The 24,957-nt window shown below is 36.2% G+C and overlaps 1 protein-coding gene and 1 long non-coding RNA gene across 2 annotated transcripts; one reads left to right on the plus strand and one right to left on the minus strand.

Moving 5' to 3' along the window:
• Window positions 1–20,764: 20,764 nt before the first annotated feature.
• Window positions 20,765–21,905, minus strand: LOC112743901 (uncharacterized). Its single transcript, XM_025793320.3, has one exon. The coding sequence runs from the start codon at window positions 21,561–21,563 to the stop codon at window positions 20,889–20,891; it is 675 nt and encodes a 224-aa protein (XP_025649105.1). The 5' UTR covers window positions 21,564–21,905; the 3' UTR covers window positions 20,765–20,888.
• A 755-nt stretch (window positions 21,906–22,660) lies between these two features.
• Window positions 22,661–23,433, plus strand: LOC140178883 (uncharacterized). Its single transcript, XR_011871863.1, has 2 exons — window positions 22,661–22,868; window positions 22,976–23,433. It is a non-coding gene; the product is annotated as an uncharacterized lncRNA (long non-coding RNA).
• The last annotated feature ends 1,524 nt before the right edge of the window (window positions 23,434–24,957 follow it).

Below are 24,957 nucleotides of genomic sequence, written 5' to 3' on the forward strand. Positions count from 1 at the left end.
CAAGTAGAATATGAAGCCTTACTTGCTGGCTTGAAGCTAACTAAAGAAGTCAGGATAGAAAGATTGATCGTGTTTAGTAACTCTCAAGTGATAACCTCCCATGCAACGGGACGTATTAGGCTAAAGATCCCAACATGAAGAAGTACCTGAAAGAAGTACAAGAACAATTAGCTCATTTCTCGGAAACAGAAGTCCGACATATAGCTCAGAAATTCGATATCCAAGCTAATGCACTCTCCAAATTAGTCAACACCAATCCAGGGAGCAGTAATAGAAGCTCGATCTAGGAAACTCTCTATCCACCATCAGTGTTAAAAGGAGACGACAAGTAGGGAATAATGACCGCATCCAACCAAAACCTAGGATGGATGACCCCATAATCGAATATCTTAAATTCAATATCATTCTTGGAGAAGAAAGGGAAGTAAGGAGGCTCATAAGGGAAGCACAAAACAATACGCTGGTCCACAATATTCTCTACAAAAGAGGAGTATCCCCACCTCTATTGAAGTACGTCCCGACCTCCAAAACTAAGGAGGTCTTAGAAGAAGTTCATAATGGTATATGTAAAAATCACTTAGGAGCACGGTCACTAGACAAGAAAGTGATACGAGTCACTTTTTTTGGCCGACCTTGCAAACGGAGGCGGCCGACTTCGTTAAAAAGTGTCCGCCTTGTCAATAATCATGCCAACTTTCATATAGCACCTCCAGAAGAACTCATTAGCATCACTTCACCCTGGCTATTTGCAAAATGGGGTCTAAACCTCTTGGGTCCATTTTCACAGGCACCCGGGCAAGCAAAGTACCTCATAGTTGGGATTGATTATTTTACCAAGTGAATTGAGGCAGAACCCTTAACAACCATCACAGCTCAAAGAAGTCAGAAGTTTCTCTACAAGAACATTGTTATCCAGTTTGGAGTTTCACACTCCATTATCATAGACAATAGAACTTAATTTACCGATTCAGCCTTCCACAGCTTAGTAGCAAGCCTCAAAATTAAGCACCAATTCGCGTCAGTAAAACACTCACAAGACAATGAACAAGCAGAAGCTACGAATAAAGTCTTACTGCCCGGGATAAAGCGCCGATTACAAAATGCAAAGGGAGCATGGGCAGTTGATCTCCCTCAAGTCTTGTGGGCATATTGGACAACTCTCCACTTCACAACTGGGGAATCACCTTTTCAACTTGCTTACGGCATAGGAACCATCATTCCTATAGAAGTCACTGAAGAATCTCAAAGGGTCAGATTCTATGATGAAATAGAAAATGTCTGAGCACAAAAGGAAGAACATGACCTCCTCCCAGAAGTCTGAGAACAAGCTCGGATAGAAAAGGAAGTATTGAAGCAAAGAATGGCATTGAGGTACAATAAGAAAGTCAACAAAAGAAGCTTCGCCACAAATAACCTCATATTAATCCGAAATGACATAAGAGTACAGAAGTTGGGCAAGGATAAGCTGGCTGCAAACTAGAAGAAACCTTATAAGGTTGCTGAAATCTTAGAAAAATGTTACTATAAAGTGTCCGATCCAAAAGGGAACAAGCTCCCAAGGTCGTGGCACACATGTATCTTAAAAAAATACTACAGTTAGAAAGCGTACTTTGCTCTCTGGTGTACTCTTTTTCCCAACTTCATGGTTTTTTTCCGAAAAGAATTTTCATGAAGAGGATTTTAACGAGGCACCATAGCAAGGGCTAAGGGTAATAAAAAATCCTTAGTAGCAAGAAAACATATGTAAATCATTTCTACTTATAGATCATTTTTCTATTGATTTTTCCCTTGAAACGCATTAGTTTAAGCTCGAAAAATCGCAAAAATAATTGCCCAACTTGAGTGATCGACAAGATGAAGCGACGAGATACAAATTAGTATAAGAAATTACGTAAGCAGTTTGTGGTCCGACCTTAAAAGAGTTGGGCCTGAAACAAAATGCAAGAGTAACTTGATAGGCCCGACCACTCAAAGTGGGACTTTAAATAATTAAGGAAAAACAAATTTTCCAATCAAAAGGTTCAAAAATGTCCGATTTAATTTGCTGACATGTTTTCCAACTTAGCAAAAATAACATCAAAAGCTACCGAAATGACTTAGTGAAAATTTCTAACTCATAAAGGGATAATAGAAATAACTATAACTAAGTAAAGGAGGATAAAGTAATACTCATTTAAGCAAAAGAACCACCACGCATCCGAGTAGTGGAAAAAGGTCTTTAAGCAGGAAGAAATAAAGTGTTCAAATTATGACTATTACAAAATTAAAATTGTTCATATGGATGATGAGCGGATATTTTATACGCTTTTTGGGGTTAATTTCATATAGTTTTTAGTATGTTTTAGTTAGTTTTTAGTTTATTTTCATTAGTTTCTAGGAAAAATTCATATTTCTGGACTTTACTATGAGTTCGTGTGTTTTTCTGTAATTTCAGGTATTTTCTGGCTGAAATTGAGGGAGCTGAGCAGAAATCTGATTCAGGTTGAAAAAGGACTGCTGATGCTGTTGGATTCTGACCTCCCTGCACTCAAAATAGATTTTCTGGAGCTACAGAACTCCAAATGGCGCGCTTCCAATTGCGTTGGAAAGTAGACATCTAGGGCTTTCCAGAAATATATAATAGTTCATACTTTGCTCAAGGATAGATGACGTAAACTGGCGTTCAACGCTAGTTCGATGCTGCAGTCTGGCGTCCAGCGCCAGAAACAAGTTACAAAGTGGAGTTCAACGTCAGAAAAGGATCCAAAGCTGGCGTTGAATGCCCAAAACAGCCCTATGCACGTGATTAGCTTAAGTCTCAGCCCCAGCACACACCAAGTGGGCCCTAGAAGTGGATTTCTGCACCATCTATCATAGTTTGTTCATTTTCTGTAAACCTAGGTTACTAGTTTAGTATTTAAATAACTTTTAGAGGATTATTTCGCATCTCATGACATTTTTAGATCTGAACATTGTACTCTTTGAAGGCATGAGTCTCTAAACTCCATTGTTGGGGGTGAGGAGCTCTGCAGCGTCTTGATGAATTAATGCAATTATCTCTGTTTTCCATTCAAACACGCTTGTTCCTATCTAAGATGTTCATTCGCGCTTCACTATGAAGAAGGTGATGATCCGTGACTCTCATCACCTTCCTCAATCCATGAACGTGTGTCTGACAACCACCTCCGTTCTACATCAGATTGAATGAGTATCTCTTAGATTTCTTAATCAGAATCTTCGTGGTATAAGCTAGAATTGATGGCGGCATTCATGAGAATCCAGAAAGTCTAAACCTTGTCTGTGGTATTCCGAGTAGGATTCAAGAATTGAATGGCTGTGACGAGCTTCAAACTCGCGATTGTTGAGCGTAGTGACAGACGCAAAAGAATCAAGGGATTCTATTCCGACATGATCGAGAACCAACAGATGATTAGCCGTGCTGTGACAGAGCATTTGGACCATTTTCACTGAGAGGACGGGAAGTAGCCATTGACAACGGTGACACCTTACATACAGCTTGCCATGGAAGGAGCCTTGCATGTGTGAAGAAGAAGACAGGGAGAAAGCAGAGATTCAGAAGACAAAGCATCTCCAAAACTCCAACATATTCTCCATTATTGCATACCAAGTATTTATTTTATGTTCCCTTGTTCATTTGCAAGTCAACTGATAATTATAATTGGCCTCCTAACTGAGATTTACAAGATAACCAGAGATTGCTTCAAACCAACAATCTCTGTGGGATTCGACCCTTACTCACGTAAGGTATTACTTGGACGACCCAGTGCACTTGCTGGTTAGTGGTACGAATTGTGAAAAGTGTGATTCACAATTCGTGCACCAAGTTTTTGGCGCCGTTGCCGGGGATTGTTCGTGTTTGAACAACTGACGGTTTATTTTGTTGCTTAGATTAGGAAAAATTTTTCTTTTTGGTTTAGAGTCTCTTATTATTGTTTTTGGTTAAAAAATTTTAGAATCCTTATTTTCTCTTTCAAAAAAAATATATTTCTTTCATTCTTAGTTATTTAAAAAAAAAATACTTCTTCAAAACAAGTGTTACATTTAATGCCCAATTGGCTAGAGCGTTGGTCTAAGTTCGTGGCAATTTGGTATACTCTTTCCAAAATCTTCTTTTTTTTTAAAAAAAAAAATAATTTCTCTATTAAATTTTGTGCCAAACTTTAAGTTTGGTGTTTTCTTGTTGATTTCCCTTTGGTTTTCGAAAATTTTAGTTTGGTTTTCTAAAAATTTTAAGTTTGGTGTCCTTTCTTCATGTTCTTGTATTCTTGTGAGTCTTCAAAGTGTTCTTGAGTTTTCCTTGTGTCTTGATCTTAAACTTTTTAAGTTTGGTGTTCCTTGGTGTTTTCCCTCCAAAATTTTCAAAAACAAGGAGCATTAGATCTAAAAATTTTAAATCTTGTGCTATCTTATTGTTTTTCTCTCTCCTCTTTAAATTCAAAAATATCTTTCCTCTCTATTTTAAAGCAAATTTTCGAAATTTACCTTTAAAATTCAGATTTTTATTTCAAAATTTAAAACCTTTTTTAAAAATCATCATATCCTTTTCAAAACTTCCTAACCACTTTCTCTCTCCTCATTTTTTCGAAAATTTTCAATCATTTTTATTTATTTTATTTTAATTTATTTCATTTTCGAAATAAATAAATAAATAAATAAATAAATAAATAAATAAATATATTTTTTTTTATCATCTCCCTTTCTCCATCATGGATCTAAGTGGAAATGAACAGTCCAGAAGGACTCTGGGGTCATATGCTAACCCTTCAACTGCTTCATATGGGAGTAGTATCTACATACCCTCCATTGGAGTCAGTAGCTTTGAGTTGAATCCTCAGCTCATTATCATGGTGCAGCAAAGTTGCCAGTATTCTGGTCTTCCACAGGAAGAACCTACAGAGTTTCTGGCACAGTTTTTACAGATTGCTGACACAGTACATGATAAGGAAGTAGATCAGGATGTCTACAGATTATTACTGTTCCCATTTGCTGTAAAAGACCAAGCTAAGAGGTGGTTAAATAACCAACCTAAGGCCAGCATAAGGACATGGAAACAGCTGACAAAAAAATTCCTGAATCAATACTTTCCCCCAAAACGGATGACACAGCTAAGGCTGGACATCCAAGGCTTTAAACAAGGAGATAATGAATCTCTTTATGATGCCTGGGAGAGATACAGAGAGATGCTACGAAAATGCCCCTCTGAAATGTTTTCAGAGTGGGTTCAGTTAGACATCTTCTATTATGGGCTTGCAGAAAGAGCTCAGATGTCTCTAGATTACTCAGCTGGTGGATCTATCCACATGAGAAAGACAATTGAAGAAGCTCAAGAGCTCATTGATACAGTTGCCAGAAATCAGCATCTGTACCTAAGCAGTGACCCTTCCATGAAAGAAGAGGTTAAAACAGTAACTGCTGAACTCAGTCCTGTAAAACAAGCTGCTGAATTCAATCAGCAATTGGACTTTCTAACAAAGCAGTTAGCCGAATTCAAGGATAGACTACAAGAGACAAGGATGGCTAATATAAATATAGAAGAACAATTGAAGCAAACAAAGCAGCAGCTGTCAAAACAAATAACAGAAGAATGCCAAGCAGTTCAATTAAGAAGTGGAAAGACGTTAAATACCCCACCTCAAGGCAGTAAGAAGCCAAGAAATGAGCAAACCACCCAAAATCCACTTGAGGACAGTAAGAGCCTAGGGAAAAATAATTCTAGCGCTAAAACGCCAGAATTTGGGTGGAAGGCTGGCGCTGAACGCCCAGACCATGCTCAGGACTGGCGTTCAACGCCAGAAACAAGCAAGGATCTGGCGTTGAACGCCCAAAAGAAGCACAGTTCTGGCGTTCAGACGCCAGGAACAGATGATGAGCTGGCGTCTAACGTCACTCCAGCTTCTAACTCTGGCACTCAATTGCCAGTAAGGGATCAGACATACACAAGTGCTGATAACAACCTATCTAAAAAGGCTTCTTTAACCACTTCTGTAGGAAATAAACTTACAGCAACTAAGGTTGAGGAATATAAAGCCAAGATACCTTATCCTCAAAAACTCTGCCAAGAGAAGCAGGATAAGCAATTTGCTCGCTTTGCAGATTATCTCAGGACTCTTGAAATAAAGATTCCATTTGCAGAGGCACTTGAGCAAATACCTTCTTATGCCAAGTTCATGAAAGAGATCTTGAGTCATAAGAAGGATTGGAGAGAAACTGAAAGAGTTCTCCTCACTGAAGAATGCAGTGCAGTCATTCTGAAAAGCTTTCCTGAAAAGCTTAAAGACCCTGGGAGTTTTCTGATACCATGCACATTAGAAGGTAATTGCACCAAGACAGCTTTATGTGATCTTGGGGCAAGCATCAACCTAATACCTGCATCCACTATCAGAAAGCTTGGTTTAACTGAAGAAGTTAAACCAACCCGGATATGTCTCCAACTTGCTGATGGCTCCATTAAATACCCATCAGGCGTGATTGAAGACATGATTGTCAGAGTTGGGCCATTTGCCTTTCCCACTGACTTTGTAGTGCTGAAAATGGAGGAGCACAAGAGTGCCACTCTCATTCTAGGAAGACCCTTCCTAGCAACTGGACGAACTCTCATTGATGTCCAACAGGGGGGAATAACCCTGAGAGTCAATGATGATGAGTTTAAGTTGAATGCTGTCAAAGCCATGCAGCATCCAGACACATCAAAAGACTGCATGAAAGTTGATCTTATTGACTCTTTGGTAGAAGAGATCAACATGGCTGTGAGTCTCAAATCAGAGTTGGAAGACATCTTTAAAGATGTTCAGCCTGATTTGGAGGATTCAGAGGAAATGAAAGAGCGTCTGAAATTTCCTCTGGAAGAGGAAAAACCTCCTAAACCCGAGCTCAAACTATTACCACCATCCTTGAAATATGCATTTCTGGGAGAAGGTGACACTTTTCCAGTGATCATAAGCTCTGCCTTAAATCCACAGGAAGAGGAAGCACTTATTCAAGTGCTAAGGACACACAAGACAGCTCTTGGGTGGTCCATAGGTGACCTTAAGGGCATAAGCCCAGCTAGATGCATGCACAAAATCTTATTGGAGGATAATGCTAAACCAGTGGTTCAACCACAGAGGCGGCTAAATCCAGCCATGAAGGAAGTGGTGCAGAAAGAGGTCACCAAATTACTGGAGGCTGGGATTATTTATCCTATCTCTGACAGCCCCTGGGTGAGCCCTGTCCAAGTTGTCCCCAAAAAGGGAGGCATGACAGTGGTTCATAATGAAAAGAATGAACTGGTTCCTACAAGAACAGTTACAGGGTGGCGCATGTGTATTGACTACAGAAGGCTCAATACAGCCACTAGAAATGATCATTTTCCTTTACCATTCATAGACCAGATGCTAGAAAGACTGACAGGTCATGATTATTACTGCTTTTTGGATGGCTACTCAGGCTATAACCAGATTGCAGTAGATCCCCAGGATCAAGAGAAAACAGCATTCACATGTCCATCTGGAGTGTTTGCTTATAGAAGGATGCCATTTGGGCTGTGTAATGCGCCTGCAACCTTCCAGAGATGCATGCTCTCTATTTTCTCTGATATGGTAGAAAAATTTCTGGAAGTCTTCATGGATGACTTCTCAGTATATGGAGACTCATTCAGCTCCTGTCTTGATCACCTGAAACTAGTTCTGAAAAGATGCCAAGAGACCAACCTGGTTTTAAACTGGGAAAAATGTCACTTTATGGTGACTGAAGGGATTGTCCTTGAGCATAAAATTTCAAATAAGGGAATAGAGGTGGATCAAGCAAAAATAGAGGTAATTGAAAAATTACCACCACCTGCCAATGTTAAGGCAATTAGAAGCTTTATGGGGCATGCAGGATTCTATAGGAGGTTTATAAAGGATTTTTCAAAAAATCACAAAACCTCTGAGCAATCTGCTAGCTGCTGACACGCCATTTGTGTTTGACACAGAGTGTCTGCAGGCGTTTGAAACGCTGAAAGCCAGGCTGGTCACAGCACCAGTTATTTCTGCACCAGACTGGACATTACCATTTGAGCTAATGTGTGATGCCAGTGATCACGCCATTGGTGCAGTACTGGGGCAGAGGCATGACAAGCTTCTGCATGTCATTTATTATGCTAGTCGCGTTTTAAATGATGCCCAGAAAAATTGCACAACCACAGAAAAAGAATTGCTTGCAGTGGTTTATGCCATTGACAAGTTTAGATCATACTTGGTAGGATCAAAGGTGATTGTGTATACTGACCATGCTGCTCTTAAATATCTACTCACAAAGCAGGATTCAAAACCCAGGCTCATAAGATGGGTGTTGCTTCTGCAAGAGTTTGATATAGAAATAAGAGATAGAAAAGGGACAGAGAACCAAGTGGCTGATCATCTGTTTCAGATAGAGCCAATAGAAGGGACGTCATTCCCCTCTCTTGAAATCTCTGAGACCTTTCCTGATGAGCATTTTTTTGCCATTCAGGAAATACCATGGTTTGCAGACATTACAAACTACAAAGCTGCAAGGTTCATTCCCAAGGAGTACAGCAGGCAACAAAAGAAAAAATTAATTACTGATGCAAAGTACTACTTGTGGGATGAACCCTATCTCTTTAAGAGATGTGCAGATGGCATAATCCATAGGTGTGTGCCTAAAGAAGAAGCACAAAGGATCTTATGGCATTGCCATGGGTCACAATATGGAGGTCATTTCGGAGGTGAGCGAACAGCCACCAAGGTCCTCCAATGTGGCTTCTACTGGCCTACACTCTACAGAGATTTCCAAGAGTTTGTATGTAACCGTGACAGTTGCCAGAGAGCTGGTAATTTGCCTCACAGTTACGCCATGCCTCAACAAGGAATCTTGGAGATTGAGTTATTTGATGTATGGGGTATTGATTTCATGGGGCCTTTCCCACCATCATACTCAAACACTTATATTCTGGTGGCAGTTGACTATGTATCAAAATGGGTTGAGGCCATTGCCACACCCACCAATGATACTAAAACAGTGCTGAAATTCCTCCAGAAACATATATTCAGTAGGTTTGGTGTCCTCAGGGTACTAATCAGTGATGGGGCACTCACTTCTGCAACAAACAGCTTTACTCTGCCATTGTCCGGTATGAGATTCGCCACAAGGTGGCGACTCCATATCATCCACAGACAAATGGGCAAGCTGAAGTCTCTAATAGAGAACTAAAAAGAATCCTGGAACGGACTGTAAGTACCTGTAGAAAGGATTGGGCACGAAGCTTGGATGATGCTCTGTGGGCTTACAGAACAGCATTCAAGACTCCTATAGGGACCTCTCCATACCAACTTGTGTATGGTAAGGCATGCCACCTGCCCGTGGAACTGGAACACAAAGCCTACTGGGCAACCAGATTCCTAAACTTTGATGCCAAATTAGCTGGAGAAAAAAGATTGCTCTAGCTAAATGAGCTACAGGAATTCAGATTCACTGCTTTTGAAAATGCCAAGCTTTATAAAGAAAAATAAAAAAAAGTGGCATGACAGAAAGCTGTCATCTAGAATCTTTGAACCAGGACAAAAGGTTCTGTTGTTTAACTCTAGGCTCAAGCTATTCCCCGGGAAACTGAAGTCCCGGTGGAGGGGACCATATGTAATTACAAGTGTATCACCATATGGTTATGTGGAGCTTCAAGATATTGATTCTGACAAGAAGTTCATTGTTAATGGACAGAGAATCGAGCACTATCTTGAAGGCAATGTTGAGCAAGAGTGCTCAAGGCTGAAGCTAGATTAAAAGCTCAGCAAGGTCTAGCTAAAGACAATAAAGAAGCGCTTGCTGGGAGGCAACCCAGCCATGGGGCATCACTTCCTCTAAGCATTTTGCCCTATTCTTGATTTTATTTGTTTATATAAAGTTCACTGATGCTAAGGTAAAGAGTCAATTGTATAAGTTCACAGGGTTACAGAAGGATTCTGCACACAAAACAGAGAAAAAGAGCTCATTGGCAAGAAAACGCCAGTAAGAGTCTGTTTTGGGCGTTCAACACCCAAAAGAAGCATCCACTCGGTGTTGAACGCCAGTAAGGATAGCCATCTGGGCGTTAAACGCCAGATTTACAGCGTCCTGGGCGTTCAAAAAAACGCCCAGTGACAAAGGAGTTCCTGGCGTTCAACGCCAGAAAGAAGCAACAGCTGGGCGTTGAACGCCCAGGAGAGGCATCATTTGGGCGTTGAACGCCCAAAACATGCAGCGTTTGGGCGTTCAAACGCCAGGATGGTGGGGAGGAGGTAAATTCGTTTTTTCTTCATATTTTTCATTTTAATCCTAATTTTCATGTTTCAATTCATGATTTCTTGCATAAACATGTTACAAACTCTGATTTCTAAAATCCCTAATTTCTAAACACCCTTCTTTAAAAATATTAAATGTATCTTAATCCATAAGCACAAATCCTTTTTTTTCAATCCAATTCAACTTTTTTTCAAAATTTTCAAAACAAATCTATCTCTTTTCATTCAAAAATCTTTTCAACTAATCAATATCCTTTTCAAATCTCCATATTATCTTTTTCAAAAATCCAATTTTATCTTTTTCAAATATCTTTCATATCTTTTTAATTTTAAACTATATCTTTTCTTATCATACTTATTTTTTAAAATCATATCTTCTATCTTATCTTTCTCCCTATTTTCGAAAACCCCCCTCCCTTTTAAAAACCCATTCGGCCTCCTTCATCTCATCCACCATCCTACACTAGCTCTCCTTGTATCCCTCTCCTTTCTTTTCTTTTGCTTGAGGACAAGCAAACCTCTAAGTTTGGTGTGTTTATCCGTGATCACTAAACCATACCCACTAAGATCATGGCTCCTAAAGGAAAACAACCCACTCCAAGAGGCAAGAAAGAGAGTGTTCCAAAACCACTTTGGAATCAAGGAAAGTTCTTAACTAAAGAACATTCAGACCATTATTACAAAATAATGGGTCTAAGATCAGTGATCCCGGAAGTTAGATTCGATCTGAAAGAAGACGAATATCCGGAGATCCATGAGCAACTCCGAATCAGGAACTGGGAGATCCTAGCCAATTCTGAAACGAAAGTGGGAAGAAATATGGTCCAGGAGTTCTATGCTAATATGTGGCATACAGACAGGCAAAGGCTATCTGGATCTACTATCTATGACTATCGGACCTTGGTCAGAGGAAAGATTGTTCATACCCACCCTGACAAGATCAGGGAGATCTTAAAGCTACCTCAGCTGAAAGATGATCCAAACTCCTTCAATAGGAGAATGATGAGAACAGACAAGGGCCTGGATAAGATTCTAGAGGATATATGTATCCCTGGAGCCAGGTGGACCACCAGCACGAAGGGTGTCCCAAATCAACTCAAAAGAGAAGATCTCAAACCAGTCGCCAGAGGATGGCTGGACTTCATTGGGCATTCTCTGCTGCCCACTAGCAACCGTTCTGAAGTCACTATTAGAAGAGCAGTGATGATCCATTGCATCATGATGGGAAAAGAAGTGGAAGTTCATCAACTGATTTCAACTGAATTCTACAAAATTGCAAACAAAAATTCCAAAGATGCCAGGTTGGCTTATCCAAGCTTGATTTCTATGCTCTGCAAGGACGCTGGAGTAAGGATGGGAATAATTGAGTATATCTCAGTTGAGCGGCCAATCACCAAAGCATCAATGGAAAAACAACAAGCACAGGATGACCCCATCAAAAAGAGAACACAAGAAATTCTCCCAGAAATCCCTCAATCTGAATACTGGGAGTATCTTGAAACATCTATTACCAAGATGCAAGAAGCTATGGAACAAATACAGAAAGAACAGAAGGAACAAAGTAGCATTCTTTGCTATTTACTTAAAGAACAGGAGGAGCAAGGGCGTGATTTAAGGGAATTGAAGCGCCAGAAATTATCTCTTGAAGGACCAAGCACCCCGCAGATTAGAGGAACATCCACTTTCCAGAACAAAGGTTGTTAAATTCTAATCTTAGCCTTAACTCTGTGATAACTGTTTTTATTTTAGTTTTACCTTAGGAGTCATATAGTAGTAATTAGTATCTATATTTTTGATTTTATCCCCAATTAAGCTATAATTTAATTTTTATCATCATCATTAAACATGAATAAAATAGAAGAATTTCTTTAGAATAAGAGGCAATATTTTTCGAGTTTTTAATAAGATAAATTCTAATTATTTACATGTGGTGGCAATGCTTTCTGTCTTCTGAATGAATGCTTGAACAGTGCACATGTCTTTTGAATTTGATGTTTAAGACTGTTAAATATGTTGGCTCTTGAAAGAATGATGAACATGAGACATGTTATTGATAATATGAAAAATCATAAAAATGATTCTTGAAGCAAGAAAAAGCAGTGAATACAAAAGCTTGCAGAAAAAAAAATAGAGAAAGAGAAAGAAAAAGCAAGCAGAAAAAGCCAAAGCTCTTAAAACCAAAAGGCAAGAGCAAAAAGCCAATAGCCCTTAAAACCAAAAGGCAAGGGTAATAAAAAGGACCCCAAGGCTTTGAGCATCAGTGGATAGGAGGGCCTAAAGGAATAAAATCCTGGCCTAAGCGGCTAACCCAAGCTGTCCCTAACCATGTGCTTGTGGCGTGAAGGTGTCAAGTGAAAACTTGAGACTGAGCAGTTAAAGTCAAGGTCCAAATCAAAAAAAGAAGAGTGTGCTTAAGAACCCTGGACACCTCTAATTGGGGACTTTAGCAAAGCTGAGTCACAATCTGAAAAGGTTCACCCAATTATGTGTCTGTGGCATTTATGTATCCGGTGGTAATACTGGAAAACAAAGTGCTTAGGGCCATGGCCAAGACTCATAAAGTAGCTGTGTTCAAGAATCAACATACTAAACTAGGAGAATCAATATCACTATCTGAATTCTGAGTTCCTATAGATGTCAATCACTCTGAGCTTCAATGGATAAAGTGAGATGCCAAAACTGTTCAGAAGCAAAAAGCTACTAGCCCCGCTCATCTAATTAGAATCTGAGCTTCACTCAAAAACTCTGAGATATTATTGCTTCTTAAATTATTTTTATTCTATTTTATTTATCTAGTTGCTTGAGGACAAGCAACAGTTTAAGTTTGGTGTTGTGATGAGTGGATATTTTATACGCTTTTTTGGGTTAATTTCATATAGTTTTTAGTATGTTTTAGTTAGTTTTTAGTTTATTTTCATTAGTTTCTAGGCAAAATTCATATTTCTGGACTTTACTATGAGTTTGTGTGTTTTTCTGTAATTTCAGGTATTTTCTGGCTGAAATTGAGGGAGCTGAGCAGAAATCTAATTCAGGCTGAAAAAGGACTGCTGATGTTGTTGGATTCTGACCTCCCTGCACTCAAAGTGGATTTTCTGGAGCTACAGAACTCCAAATGGCGCGCTTTCAATTGCGTTGAAAAGTAGACATCCAGGGCTTTCCAGTAATATATAATAGTCCATACTTTGCTCAAGGATAGAGGACGTAAACTGGCATTCAACGCCAGTTCCATGCTGCAGTCTGGCGTCTAGCGCCAGAAACAAGTTACAAAGTGGAGTTCAACGCCAGAAAAGGATCCAAAGCTGGCGTTGAACGCCCAAAACAGCCCTATGCACGTGATTAGCTTAAGTCTCAGCCCCAGCACACACCAAGTGGGCCCCAGAAGTGGATTTCTGCACCATCTATCATAGTTTGTTCATTTTCTGTAAACCTAGGTTACTAGTTTAGTATTTAAACAACTTTTAGAGGATTATTTCGCATCTCATGACATTTTTAGATCTGAACTTTGTACTCTTTGATGGCATGAGTCTCTAAACTCCATTGTTGGGGGTGAGGAGCTCTGCAGCGTCTTGATGAATTAATGCAATTATCTCTATTTTCCATTCAAACACGCTTGTTCCTATCTAAGATGTTCATTCGCGCTTCACTATGAAAAAGGTGATGATCCGTGACACTCATCACCTTCCTCAATCCATGAACGTGTGCCTGACAACCACCTCCGTTTTACATCAGATTGAATGAGTATCTCTTAGATTTCTTAATCAGAATCTTCGTGGTATAAGCTAGAATTGATGGCGGCATTCATGAGAATCTGGAAAGTCTAAACCTTGTCTGTGGTATTCCGAGTAGGATTCAAGGATTGAATGGCTGTGACGAGCTTCAAACTCGCGATTGTTGGGCATAGTGACAGACGCAAAAGAATCAAGGGATTCTATTCCGACATGATCGAGAACCAACAGATGATTAGCCGTGCTGTGACAGAGCATTTGGACCATTTTCACTGAGAGGACGGGAAGTAGCCATTGACAACGGTGACACCTTACATACAGCTTGCCATGGAAGGAGCCTTGCGTGTGTGAAGAAGAAGACAGGGAGAAAGCAGAGATTCAGAAGACAAAGCATCTCCAAAACTCCAACATATTCTCCATTATTGCATACCAAGTATTTATTTTATGTTCCCTTGTTCATTTGCAAGTCAACTGATAATTATAATTGGCCTCCTAACTAAGATTTACAAGATAACCAGAGATTGCTTCAAACCAACAATCTCCGTAGGATTCGACCCTTACTCACGTAAGGTATTACTTGGACGACCCAGTGCACTTGCTGGTTAGTGGTACGAATTGTGAAAAGTGTGATTCATAATTCGTGCACCAATGGACCTACAAGTTGGGCCATCCAAATGCTTTGAAAATTGAAAAGCTAAGGAGGAGGAACTTGGTCACTGGAAGTCAAGTTAGAAACGTTTTTAGGCTGCATAATGAAGGTCGGGAGAGTTTTAGGCTGCATAGTGGAAATCGGGAGAGTTCTAGAAGGAATATGTTCATCAATAATCCGAGTCGAAAAACCCTGAGAAGCTCCCTCAGCCCGAGTTTCCGAGGTCTTCGGGTCAGGCAAAGGACTATCCTCCTCCTCCTTAGGCGCAGGGACTATCTTCCCTTCCACCACCACATTATCAGGACTAATAAGGGAGAGGTCTGCCTCGAAAAACACAACTCAGAATTGGGCCTTCAAATTTTTCACCAATTCATCCGTTCCCATAGTTATGGTTTCCTTCAGCTCGGCATATTTCTCCCTGGATTTAGTGATCTCATCCACCGAATCCAGCTTCTCTCCAAAACCCTTGATATAACTCTCCTCAACCTTCTTTTTTAAGCCATCCGCCATAGCCAGGGTAGCCTCAAATTGTTTCGCTCTCGTCCGTGCTTTGCCAAGGTCGGAAATAAGAGACTCCTTTTCACCCTCTCACTCCTTTTTTTGATTCCCTTAAGGATGCCATTTCAGCTTGTAGATCAGTCAAAGTGCACTGAGTGGCATCAAGGGGGTCTTTCCAGTTCTCTCAACAAATCTATACAAACCTCAGCCGTCTGAATTCCACTTCGGGCAAGTACCTGAAGATGGCTCTTTATGAAAACATCATCCCTACTGAAAACATTGTGGGGAAGGACTCCAAGCAATAGCATTAAAGCCCTACACATAAATACCCCCGATTTCGAAGTCTTACGCATTTTAGGGTTTGACTTGAGATTGGAAGGTAGATGAAGAGTTGTTTGTTTTACTGAGCTAGAGGGAGGAGGAGTTGGTTGAGGAGTCGGATCAGCAATTTTTTTTACCAAGGCAAAAGCTTCCGAGTCCAACTTAGAAGGAGAGGAGAGGTCATCCAATTTACCTGCCTCTTTCAGTTGTATGCTTCGTGCAACAATATTCTTCTTGGCAGTCTGAAGTGTTTTCATAGTAGCCGACTTAGGAGCCATTTTTTCTGCACGACATCAAAGTCAGGATACATTAGTCACTAATAACTTTTGACAAATCCATATCTATAAAAAGAAAAGAAGACTACTTAACTCAGATTGAAGTTGGCTTGGATTTCCTAAATATCTCTTGGTATCTAGATAAGGAGCTTGACCCCAGTACTCTTGGAACAATCCAACTACACTCTTCTCAACCTCATCTAAATCATCCAAGTTATACTTAACTATCACAGGATGTTCTTCCCAATACAAAGGAAAAAGGGGCCCGTCCCTATCACATAGAAAGAAAGGTCGGACACCCTCCACAACAGCACAGATCTTAAAGAAGTAATTTTTATAGCCATGGAAAGAATGATCAAAAATGGCAAAAAGCTTCCTACCTGGATAGCTCAGAAAGAGATCCATCCCTATTTCTTAAAGTTGAAAGACTTGGTGAGGACAAAAAAATAAAAGAACTTTAAGAGAAGGAAAGACACCAAGCTCTCGACAAAGGAGCTGGTATATTTTCAAGAAACTCTAAGAATTATGATGAAGTTGAGAGGGAGCAACATTATAGAATTTAAGGATCTCAGATTCAAAATCAGAAAGGGAAGGGTAACTCCTAATCTTGTGAAGAAGCAATCATACACATAGATGAAATAGCGATCTAACTTGTCAAGTCGGGAAAAACAGACCCTCTCTTCAGTGTTAGCGACCACAATTTCGTAGTTCCTTTCATCCTTTCAACTTAGACATAACATATGATACCTACGAAAGGTTTCATCATACTCATTATCAATAATGGGGATAAAAGTAAGTACATATATATCTACTCAAGTCAGGTCGGACGAGACTTAGAAGACATGTTGTGAATTACTGATCGAGACATAAAAACTATACCTACAATACAATAAAAGAAAAAATTATCACTACAAGTCGGCAAACCAGGTAGAACAACATAAAAAGTCTAAAGAGGTTGGGTTGTCTTCAATAATACAAAGGAACATTACGGTTCCTACAACCTCCCGAATACTAAGAAAAAGCATTTCCAAATATGGAAAAAGTTCCATATTTAATAGATAAAAAAGACGTCATTTAGGGTCAACATGGAGTATAATCCCACGTCCACATTTACAACAACAACAACAAATTAAAAGTTCCATAAATCCAAGTTCAAGAAAAGAAGCAAACTTTCAAAATTCAAAGCTTGATTTCAAATATGACATAGGAATCCCAAAACAAATCAAACATGAAGTAACGGCATCACTCAGAACATAAACATAGAGACAAGGGGCAAAGATGTTAACCTTGAAGAAATGCGTAGAAGGGTACTTGAACAGAAAATATACGGACAATCAAAAAACCTCCAACGACTAAAGAAAATTTCCAAGCAGGAAGTTCAATCTTAAAGTGTAAAGAAGTTACGGAGAATCTAAGAGAGAAAACGAAGAACGCAAATGTTTCAGAAAGAAACGAAAAAGAAAAGAGTTTGAGTATTTATAAGATGCTAGGGGAAAAAAGTAATTTCACAAACCCTTCATTTATGGCATGTGGTTACCAAGGTTACCATAGAGGAACGTGTGCAAGATGTGAAAAGACGTAACTTCTCAAATTTTGAACACGTCGAGTACCCCCATGTGACCCAGAAAGACGAGTTGTTCGGCCTAATTTATTAATCCACGAGAAATCAGTCTGATCTACTAATACTTAAGTTCGACCTGGTAAAGCTCAGACTCGGACTTAAGTAGGGGCACTGTTCATACCCTGACTCACAAAATAACCAGACCCAAACAGAATAAGGCCCAATTAAGAGAACGTGTCTCCCCCACGCCTGCCCGACTTCACATAGGTCGGGCGCAACGACAACCAACCCAGCCTTACTTATCTGAATGAGTAATTAACTCTTAAGATATCTCCCATTTATCTAAAAGGAAGATCTCAACAACTTTTTTAGAAAAAAAGAACCGTTATTCACCATTAAAGGTGGAATTACATTAAAAGGTAGTTATCTATTTTACTCTACACTCTCAGGTATATTGAGGACCCAATCTACTAAAATCCTGGCTATAGTCTTTTGCTAACTTAAGCATCGGAATCTCTTGCAAGTACCACCCATCACCTCTTCATGAGGAACTCGAACGGCAGCACCTTGACACCAGCATAAGTCGGACGCTTTCTTAAAAGGAGTCTGAACCTCACGTTCAGGCCTAAATCATTATTTCAGGTAACCCTCGGAACAAATCATTTATTTTTTAAATAAACTAACTCATGGCACATCTCCTGCCCAATGAAAAAAAAAATGATTTTATGTGTTGTGTCCAAAAATAATGTAGAAGAAGATTATTTTATTTCGGCGAGCCCAAGCCCTTATCTAGGATTTAATAATAAAAGATTTAAATAATATAGACTATTACATTCAAGTACAGTACAGTTGATGGAAAAAAAAAACGTAAACTACTGAAATGGTATTTACAAATTTATACAACTAATAAAAATATTCTAAAAAAAATTTAACACATGACAAAAATAACTTAATATTAAATATCAAAAATATTATTTATATATTAAAATCAGTCATTATGTATTTATATATAAATAAATATACTATTATTTAACTTACTTTAATATATTTTTATATTTAAATTATATTTTGTGCTAATAACAAATTTGGTGTACACTTAGTATGATTAATAAAATATATATTATCAAAAAAAATTTTAAAAATAAAAATTTGATACAATTTTTGTATATATTATTAAAATATAAGGCATTTTTATTATTATTTGATGATTTTTATGATAAGTTAAAATATTTGCAATTTTATATGTGAAGTTTTTTTTTAATGACCGAAATTTAAAAAATGACTAGAATTTTTGTGAATGTACTTTCAATTGATAAATTTTTTTTGAAAATTTCTTCGTCAATAGTAGTTAAATGGTAAAGGACCTTATCGAAAATAATGTCGTAAGATGAAAAATTAATTGTGTTACAAAAATTTTTCTTAAAAAAAAATAGCATTACACAAAAAAATAAGATAATAAAAAAAAGGTAATATTGATAATGTTGATAGTGGTATAAAAGATAATGATAATATAATAAAATAATATTGCATAATAAAAATAATAGAGGTATGAGTTATAACAAAAAGAAATAAAAATATAGTAGTAATACTAATATAGTAACTAGTTTTATTGCAGTAAAGAATTTAGGGATTATTTAAAACTTTCATTAAATAAAAAAAACCTACAATTATCTCAGAATAAGAGTATTAAGGAGACTATTTTGATAAATACACTAAAAATATCTTTTTTTAAAGACATTTATATGTATTATGATATTATTGGATATCTTTATTAAACTGGTTAATAATTTATTTTTTAATAAATCAGAATAAAATTGGTTTATTATAGCAACAATAATAAACCCAATTGTCCGCATTATAATTATTAAACCTGATTTGATCCGATCGATTTACACAATCTAAATCGAATCATGTTTAAATTTTTTGATAAAAAGACAAATATATCTTTGATTTTTCTTTAAAAAAAAAAAACAAAAAAAGCCATAATCTAGTAGGTTATGTAAATTGGTCGGTTCAATCGGATCTGATAACAATTGAATTTATTATTATTGTTATAAAAAAATCGATTTTATTCTAATTTGTTAAGAAATTTAAAACTAACCGATTCATTAATACGCCCAATAATAATATGACACATAAATATCTTTATAAGAAGATTTATTATGCGTCTTTATAAGAAGATCCTCCTAGGGGTGTTCGCGGTGCGGTTTGGATCGGTTTTGAGTAAAAAACTCATCCGATCCGAACACTAATTTTACTTGCGGTGCGGTTTGGATTGGATGCTATTTTTAAAAAAATCCGATCCGATCAGATCCAATTTCAAGCGGTTTGGATTAGATTTGATTTGCGGTTTTATAAATTAAAAAAATTAAATATATATAGCAAGTCTCAACATCAAATTTTAAATAATCAACATTGACATAATAAATCTTAACAATATCTTAAAAAGCCAACAATAACATAACAATAGAAATAAAATTATAAATTAGTTAAAATAAATAAATAAATAACATTTTGAACATAAAATATTTATTAAATAATAATAATACATAAATAATATAAAAATGTATAAAAAAAAATTGAACATGTTATAAGTATAATTATAAATATAATAATAAAATAATAATATTATAATACATTGTGCGGTTTGAATTGGATTGGATCGGTTATGAAAATTAGATCTAAAATTCAATCCGATCCAGCTGTTTGCAAAAAATAGAATCCAATCAAATTCGAATTAGTACGGTTTTAATCAATTTTCAATTTAGATTGAATTAGACGAACGATTTAATTTGGATGGATTTGGATTTGAACACATCCTCCTAATATTAATACCGATTTTTTTTTGGAAGTGACGTTATCTTTCAAGAAAAATACAAAGAGTCCCATTGAGTACAGTCTTTACTCTAAATATTTCTTTCTTTCGTGAATATAACATCGCAAACAATCTTTTCATCTCTTTTCTCTCATTTGTTAGAAAATTACTTTCAGACAAACTTCAATGACCATAATGAAAAAAAAAATTGGAAAGAGAAGTGAGGCAAAGCTTGATCTTTGTATGCCAGATGAAAGAAAATTAATATTATTGTATCAGAACCAAACTTATGCATGGCATCACTGCTCACATGTTTAAAGTAAACCTCTTTTTTTCGTTACCTAATTTCTAAATAAAAAAATAAAATCATAACATTCAAACATACGAACCATTTAATATTTAGAAAATACTCACGTGACATTTTCATATAAAAATGACATTGTTAACTTTTAGATGACTAATTAAATATATTTTATCAAATATATAAATTCATTTAATGGTCTATAATGCTATTTTCACGTGAAGATGTCATCATGGAAGTATCCACCTTAATATTTTTCTTGTTTATAAATTAAAATAAAACATTTCTACACTACTGATCTTGCCATCAGAAAATAAAGGTGTTGCCAAAAATTTTCAAAAACTCAAAAATGAAAGTCTAGCAAGAGAGATATAAGTATCCAAGATCGATTAAGAAAATATTAACTAATAACTAAATACATGTAAAAAACTCTGCTAATAGTATAGTATAAGAAGCTACAAATCCTGCTTCAATTGTTCTTGATGATGAATCATATCTTGGTCTTACAAACTTGGTTCTTAATCTTGAAATCAGGAACACCAATAATAAACTGGCAACTGGACTTAGCAACAATATGCTTCTTGATAAACCCAAGAAAAGTAACTCTACCAGGAATCTGAGTGAAGGTCTTCATGGTAATTTCACCTCCCATCAAGTCCCCAAGAAAACCCGTGATGTTACTTGCAACTTTATCAGCCTCTAACGTGAGTCTACACGGAAGAATTTCGGATCCCATTGAAGGAATCAAACCAGAGAAGATTTCAGTTTCTCCAACCTCGATTCCTTTGTAGAAAAGAACGCTCTTACCCTCACCGTGCTTGAAGCTAGCGTGGTTCTTGTTTTCGACGCGAATCTTGAGGTCAAGAGTGATGTTGAGTTGGATGTTAATGGCGGGGAATGTGAGTTTTGGTGAGATTCCTTGCAAAGTTGCAGATACAATCTCTGTTTTTGGATCTTTGGTCTTCAACAACGTGAGGGCGAGGATCACGAATATGATAGCCAACAGAATGAAGAAGGAGATGATGACTACCATGGCGATGGCGCAGTTTCTTCTCTTTTTCATCTTTTTCTGTGAAACCACCGCAACTTGTTGATGCTCTTCGTCGTGGTTGTGGTTGCTCTCCGTCATGGCCTTGTGTTTTGACGATAATTCTAACTCAGACATTGTTAAGTTTGTGATGAAAATGGAAGCTTTGGAAGGTTTGGGGTTTAGAGCAATAATAACGGAAATGGCAACTATATCGGTAATAATGTGTGATATCTCAACTCTATCAAGGGTAGTTGTTAGGTGCAAGGGATTAAATGCTTTATTTATTTATTTTTTTTAGATAGGGAGACTCAACCTGTGATCTCTAAATGAGTATGGAGAGATTATACCACCGTTTGAATTATAGTTCATTGGCAGCCAAACAATTTTGAATAATTATAAATATTAAATTATTTTTAATAAATAAATTTTATTAATTTATGTGTATAAATTCTAAAAATATAAGTACATGTTATGTGGATTTATTTTGTAAATTTTGATGAAAATAAATGTGTATGTAAATTGATGTAAATATAGGTATTTGTAAATTATTGTTGGCTAAATATTGATCTAAAATGATAATATTTATTGATTATATAGTATTATTATTTTTATATAAGATGAAAGTCAATTTGTGTATAATAATTAATTTACTAATTTGTTTAAATAAATGTTAGAAGTTTAAATTTTGTCTTATATATATAATAATTTATTGGTATTAACAGATTTTTAAATAGAACTTCAATTCACGACAAATTAATTTTTAATTGGCTGAGTTGAGAGATATAGAAGAAAACTGAGAATTTTTTTACATGAAGATAGTAATTAAAAATCGTTAAATAATTTAATATATTTGACTAAATTATTTATAATATGTGTTTATATTTTAATTAGAAAAATAATAATCTGATTGTGTTTTTTATAATGTCACTCTAATTATTTTTTATATTATGTATTTACATAAATTTATATAAAAAAAATGAGTGGTATTAATATTTATTTTCTTTAATTTTTTATATTTATGTAAAGTCATCTTTCTAGGAGTAGTAACGTAATTAATAACGAGACTCCTATCAATTCTCTAATAACTCAATGCGCGGCAAGAAAGCCATACCGTGTATCCAACTGCCAATCAAATTTTTGTTCAATAAGTGCAAGAACTTGACATGCCGGATGAATTATTAAATTCAAAAGAATATGAATATTTATACTTATTTGCTTACTCATAAGATCACACTCCATTCCTTTTATTCTATATATCTGTACTCTTGCGCTATACCGTCACAAATCACAATAGAAATTCTTTGAACTATTATTTTATTTAATATTTTTTTCGGTTGCTCGGGTGAGAGATGGATCAAGTGAGGCTGAGGTTGAGGCAGAGACGGTGGCGGAGCCACATTAGAAGGAAAAGGGACAATGGTTTTTCAAAATTAATAATTTGTATGTATAAGTCTCTAATTTTTTATTTTGGCCCCTTTTTAATTTTTAATTTTTTTTCTTCTTAACCTATATTTTTTATGTTGGTCCCTTTCAAAAAAAATTTTTAGTTCCGTTCTTGGGCTAAGGTAGGTGCAACTGAGTGAGATAGGATCGGAGCCTGAGTGCAAGCTTCGAGGGCAAAAACGTCTGAGTCGTTGGTGTGTCGACGGGTGGGGCCTCTTGCAATAACACTCCAACGCTATAGTTAGTATCCGTACGAAGTGGCGACTAATTAGGATAAAAAAGGTGATGTACCTTCAGGGAGGGTAGGTCCCTCCTCATTTATACTCTGTACCCGGGATGGACTCTCTGTAATTAGGCCCACCTGCATGGAAGCTTTTACTAACTGTCGATCCATATTTTCTCTGCAGAACGGGGGTGACGCGCGGGTCACCTCTTAGTTCGGGTCCATCGACCCGACAAGTCGGTGACTTGTGATCGGACCCGAGGTTCTTAATGGGCTGGACCGGAACAATATTTAATTTGTAATCCTCGTTTTAAAATATAAGAAAAATATATTATTCCATGATTCCATTACTAATATTGCTAGAAAAAATAATTTTAGTAATTATTTTTTTATTTTTAGTGACAATAAAAATAGTCGCTAATATTTTTATCGGTAATTAAATATTAGTCGTCTTATATTTTATCGTTAAACGATTTTAGCTCTAAGAAGACAAAAAAAAGACATAATTTATTTTATTTAATATTTATTAATTATTATAACAATTAATGAATATTAAATAAAATAAGTTTTAGTTATTTTTTATTAATTTATTTTAATTACCAAATATTTTTTATTATATGATTATCGATAAAAATCTTTTTAATAATCACTAAAAATATATAATTATCATTATAATATATACAATAATGATAAATATATAATTATTGCAAAAATATGAATTAAATATGACATATAATAATTAACTATTATGTCATCGCTACTAAATATTTGTAGTTAAAAGTAATTTTTGTTGTAGCCGAAGAAAAAGAAAATAGTTAGGTAGAGACACACTACGGAATACAGTGATGTATCTCTTAATTGAGAGATTATATCATTCAATGGCACAGCAGTATATAGGTAAACTTAACAATCTCCCATCCTATATTAATGCTCTGAAAGTCAAAGATATCCCCTAATGTATTGTTTCCTTTGAATTCTATCATCAACGCGTAGCAGTGTGTCCTCACTAAGTCACTACATACTATTGAACATCACAATAGTGATAGACAACTACTAATATATAAAAGTCATTTCCCCACTACTATTGAATTTGTTGTTTTTGTAAGAGTTTTGTATTGTTTTATTAACATTTCTATAAAATAAAATAAAATAAAATAAAGAGGCCTAAGATAAATAAGGGTTAAAAAAATGTGACTTTGTTACGTTACGTTGGTGCTTAACACAAAAACACTTGTTTATGTAATTTCTCTTCTTTTTTATCTACGTAAATTAATATATATATATATATATATATATATATATTAGAAATTGAACTAATACCTTTTATTAATATTAGTCAATATTTTTTGCTAACATCTTATTTTTATTTAGAATTTAAAATTTAAAAATTAATAAAGACAATCATTCATTTTTAAAACTAGTATTCTTAAGACTAAAGAGTCGGGCGAAAAGGGGGTTTTCCGTTTCCGATTTTTCTGTAGCTGGATCCTCCGAAACCACACGAATTCTTAGTTAGAATGGAATTCCAACTCAGCACCTTTTAAGATATGTTCTTTGAAGAGCACAGTACGATAAAAGTTGTAAGTTGTGTTTGGGGAGGGGGAGAGTTATTTAGGAATCACCATAAGTGTACTAGCAATTGTATGGTTAGAAAGAGAAATATCCAAGGTATACAACAGCGGATTGGATCAAGTTCGGGCGACTGTTTACCAAAAGTACAGGTTTTCGCAAAGTTGTAAGACCATGTATGGGAGCTGACGCATTTAAAATTTAGTTAATTTTATCTTTTTTTACATTATTTATAAAAATAGGTTTGTTATTATCAAGTGTTGACTCAAAATAATAAATTTTGATATATAATAT

This window comes from Arachis hypogaea, chromosome 14, assembly GCF_003086295.3.
Source record: "Arachis hypogaea cultivar Tifrunner chromosome 14, arahy.Tifrunner.gnm2.J5K5, whole genome shotgun sequence".
Taxonomy (NCBI): Eukaryota; Viridiplantae; Streptophyta; class Magnoliopsida; order Fabales; family Fabaceae; genus Arachis; species Arachis hypogaea.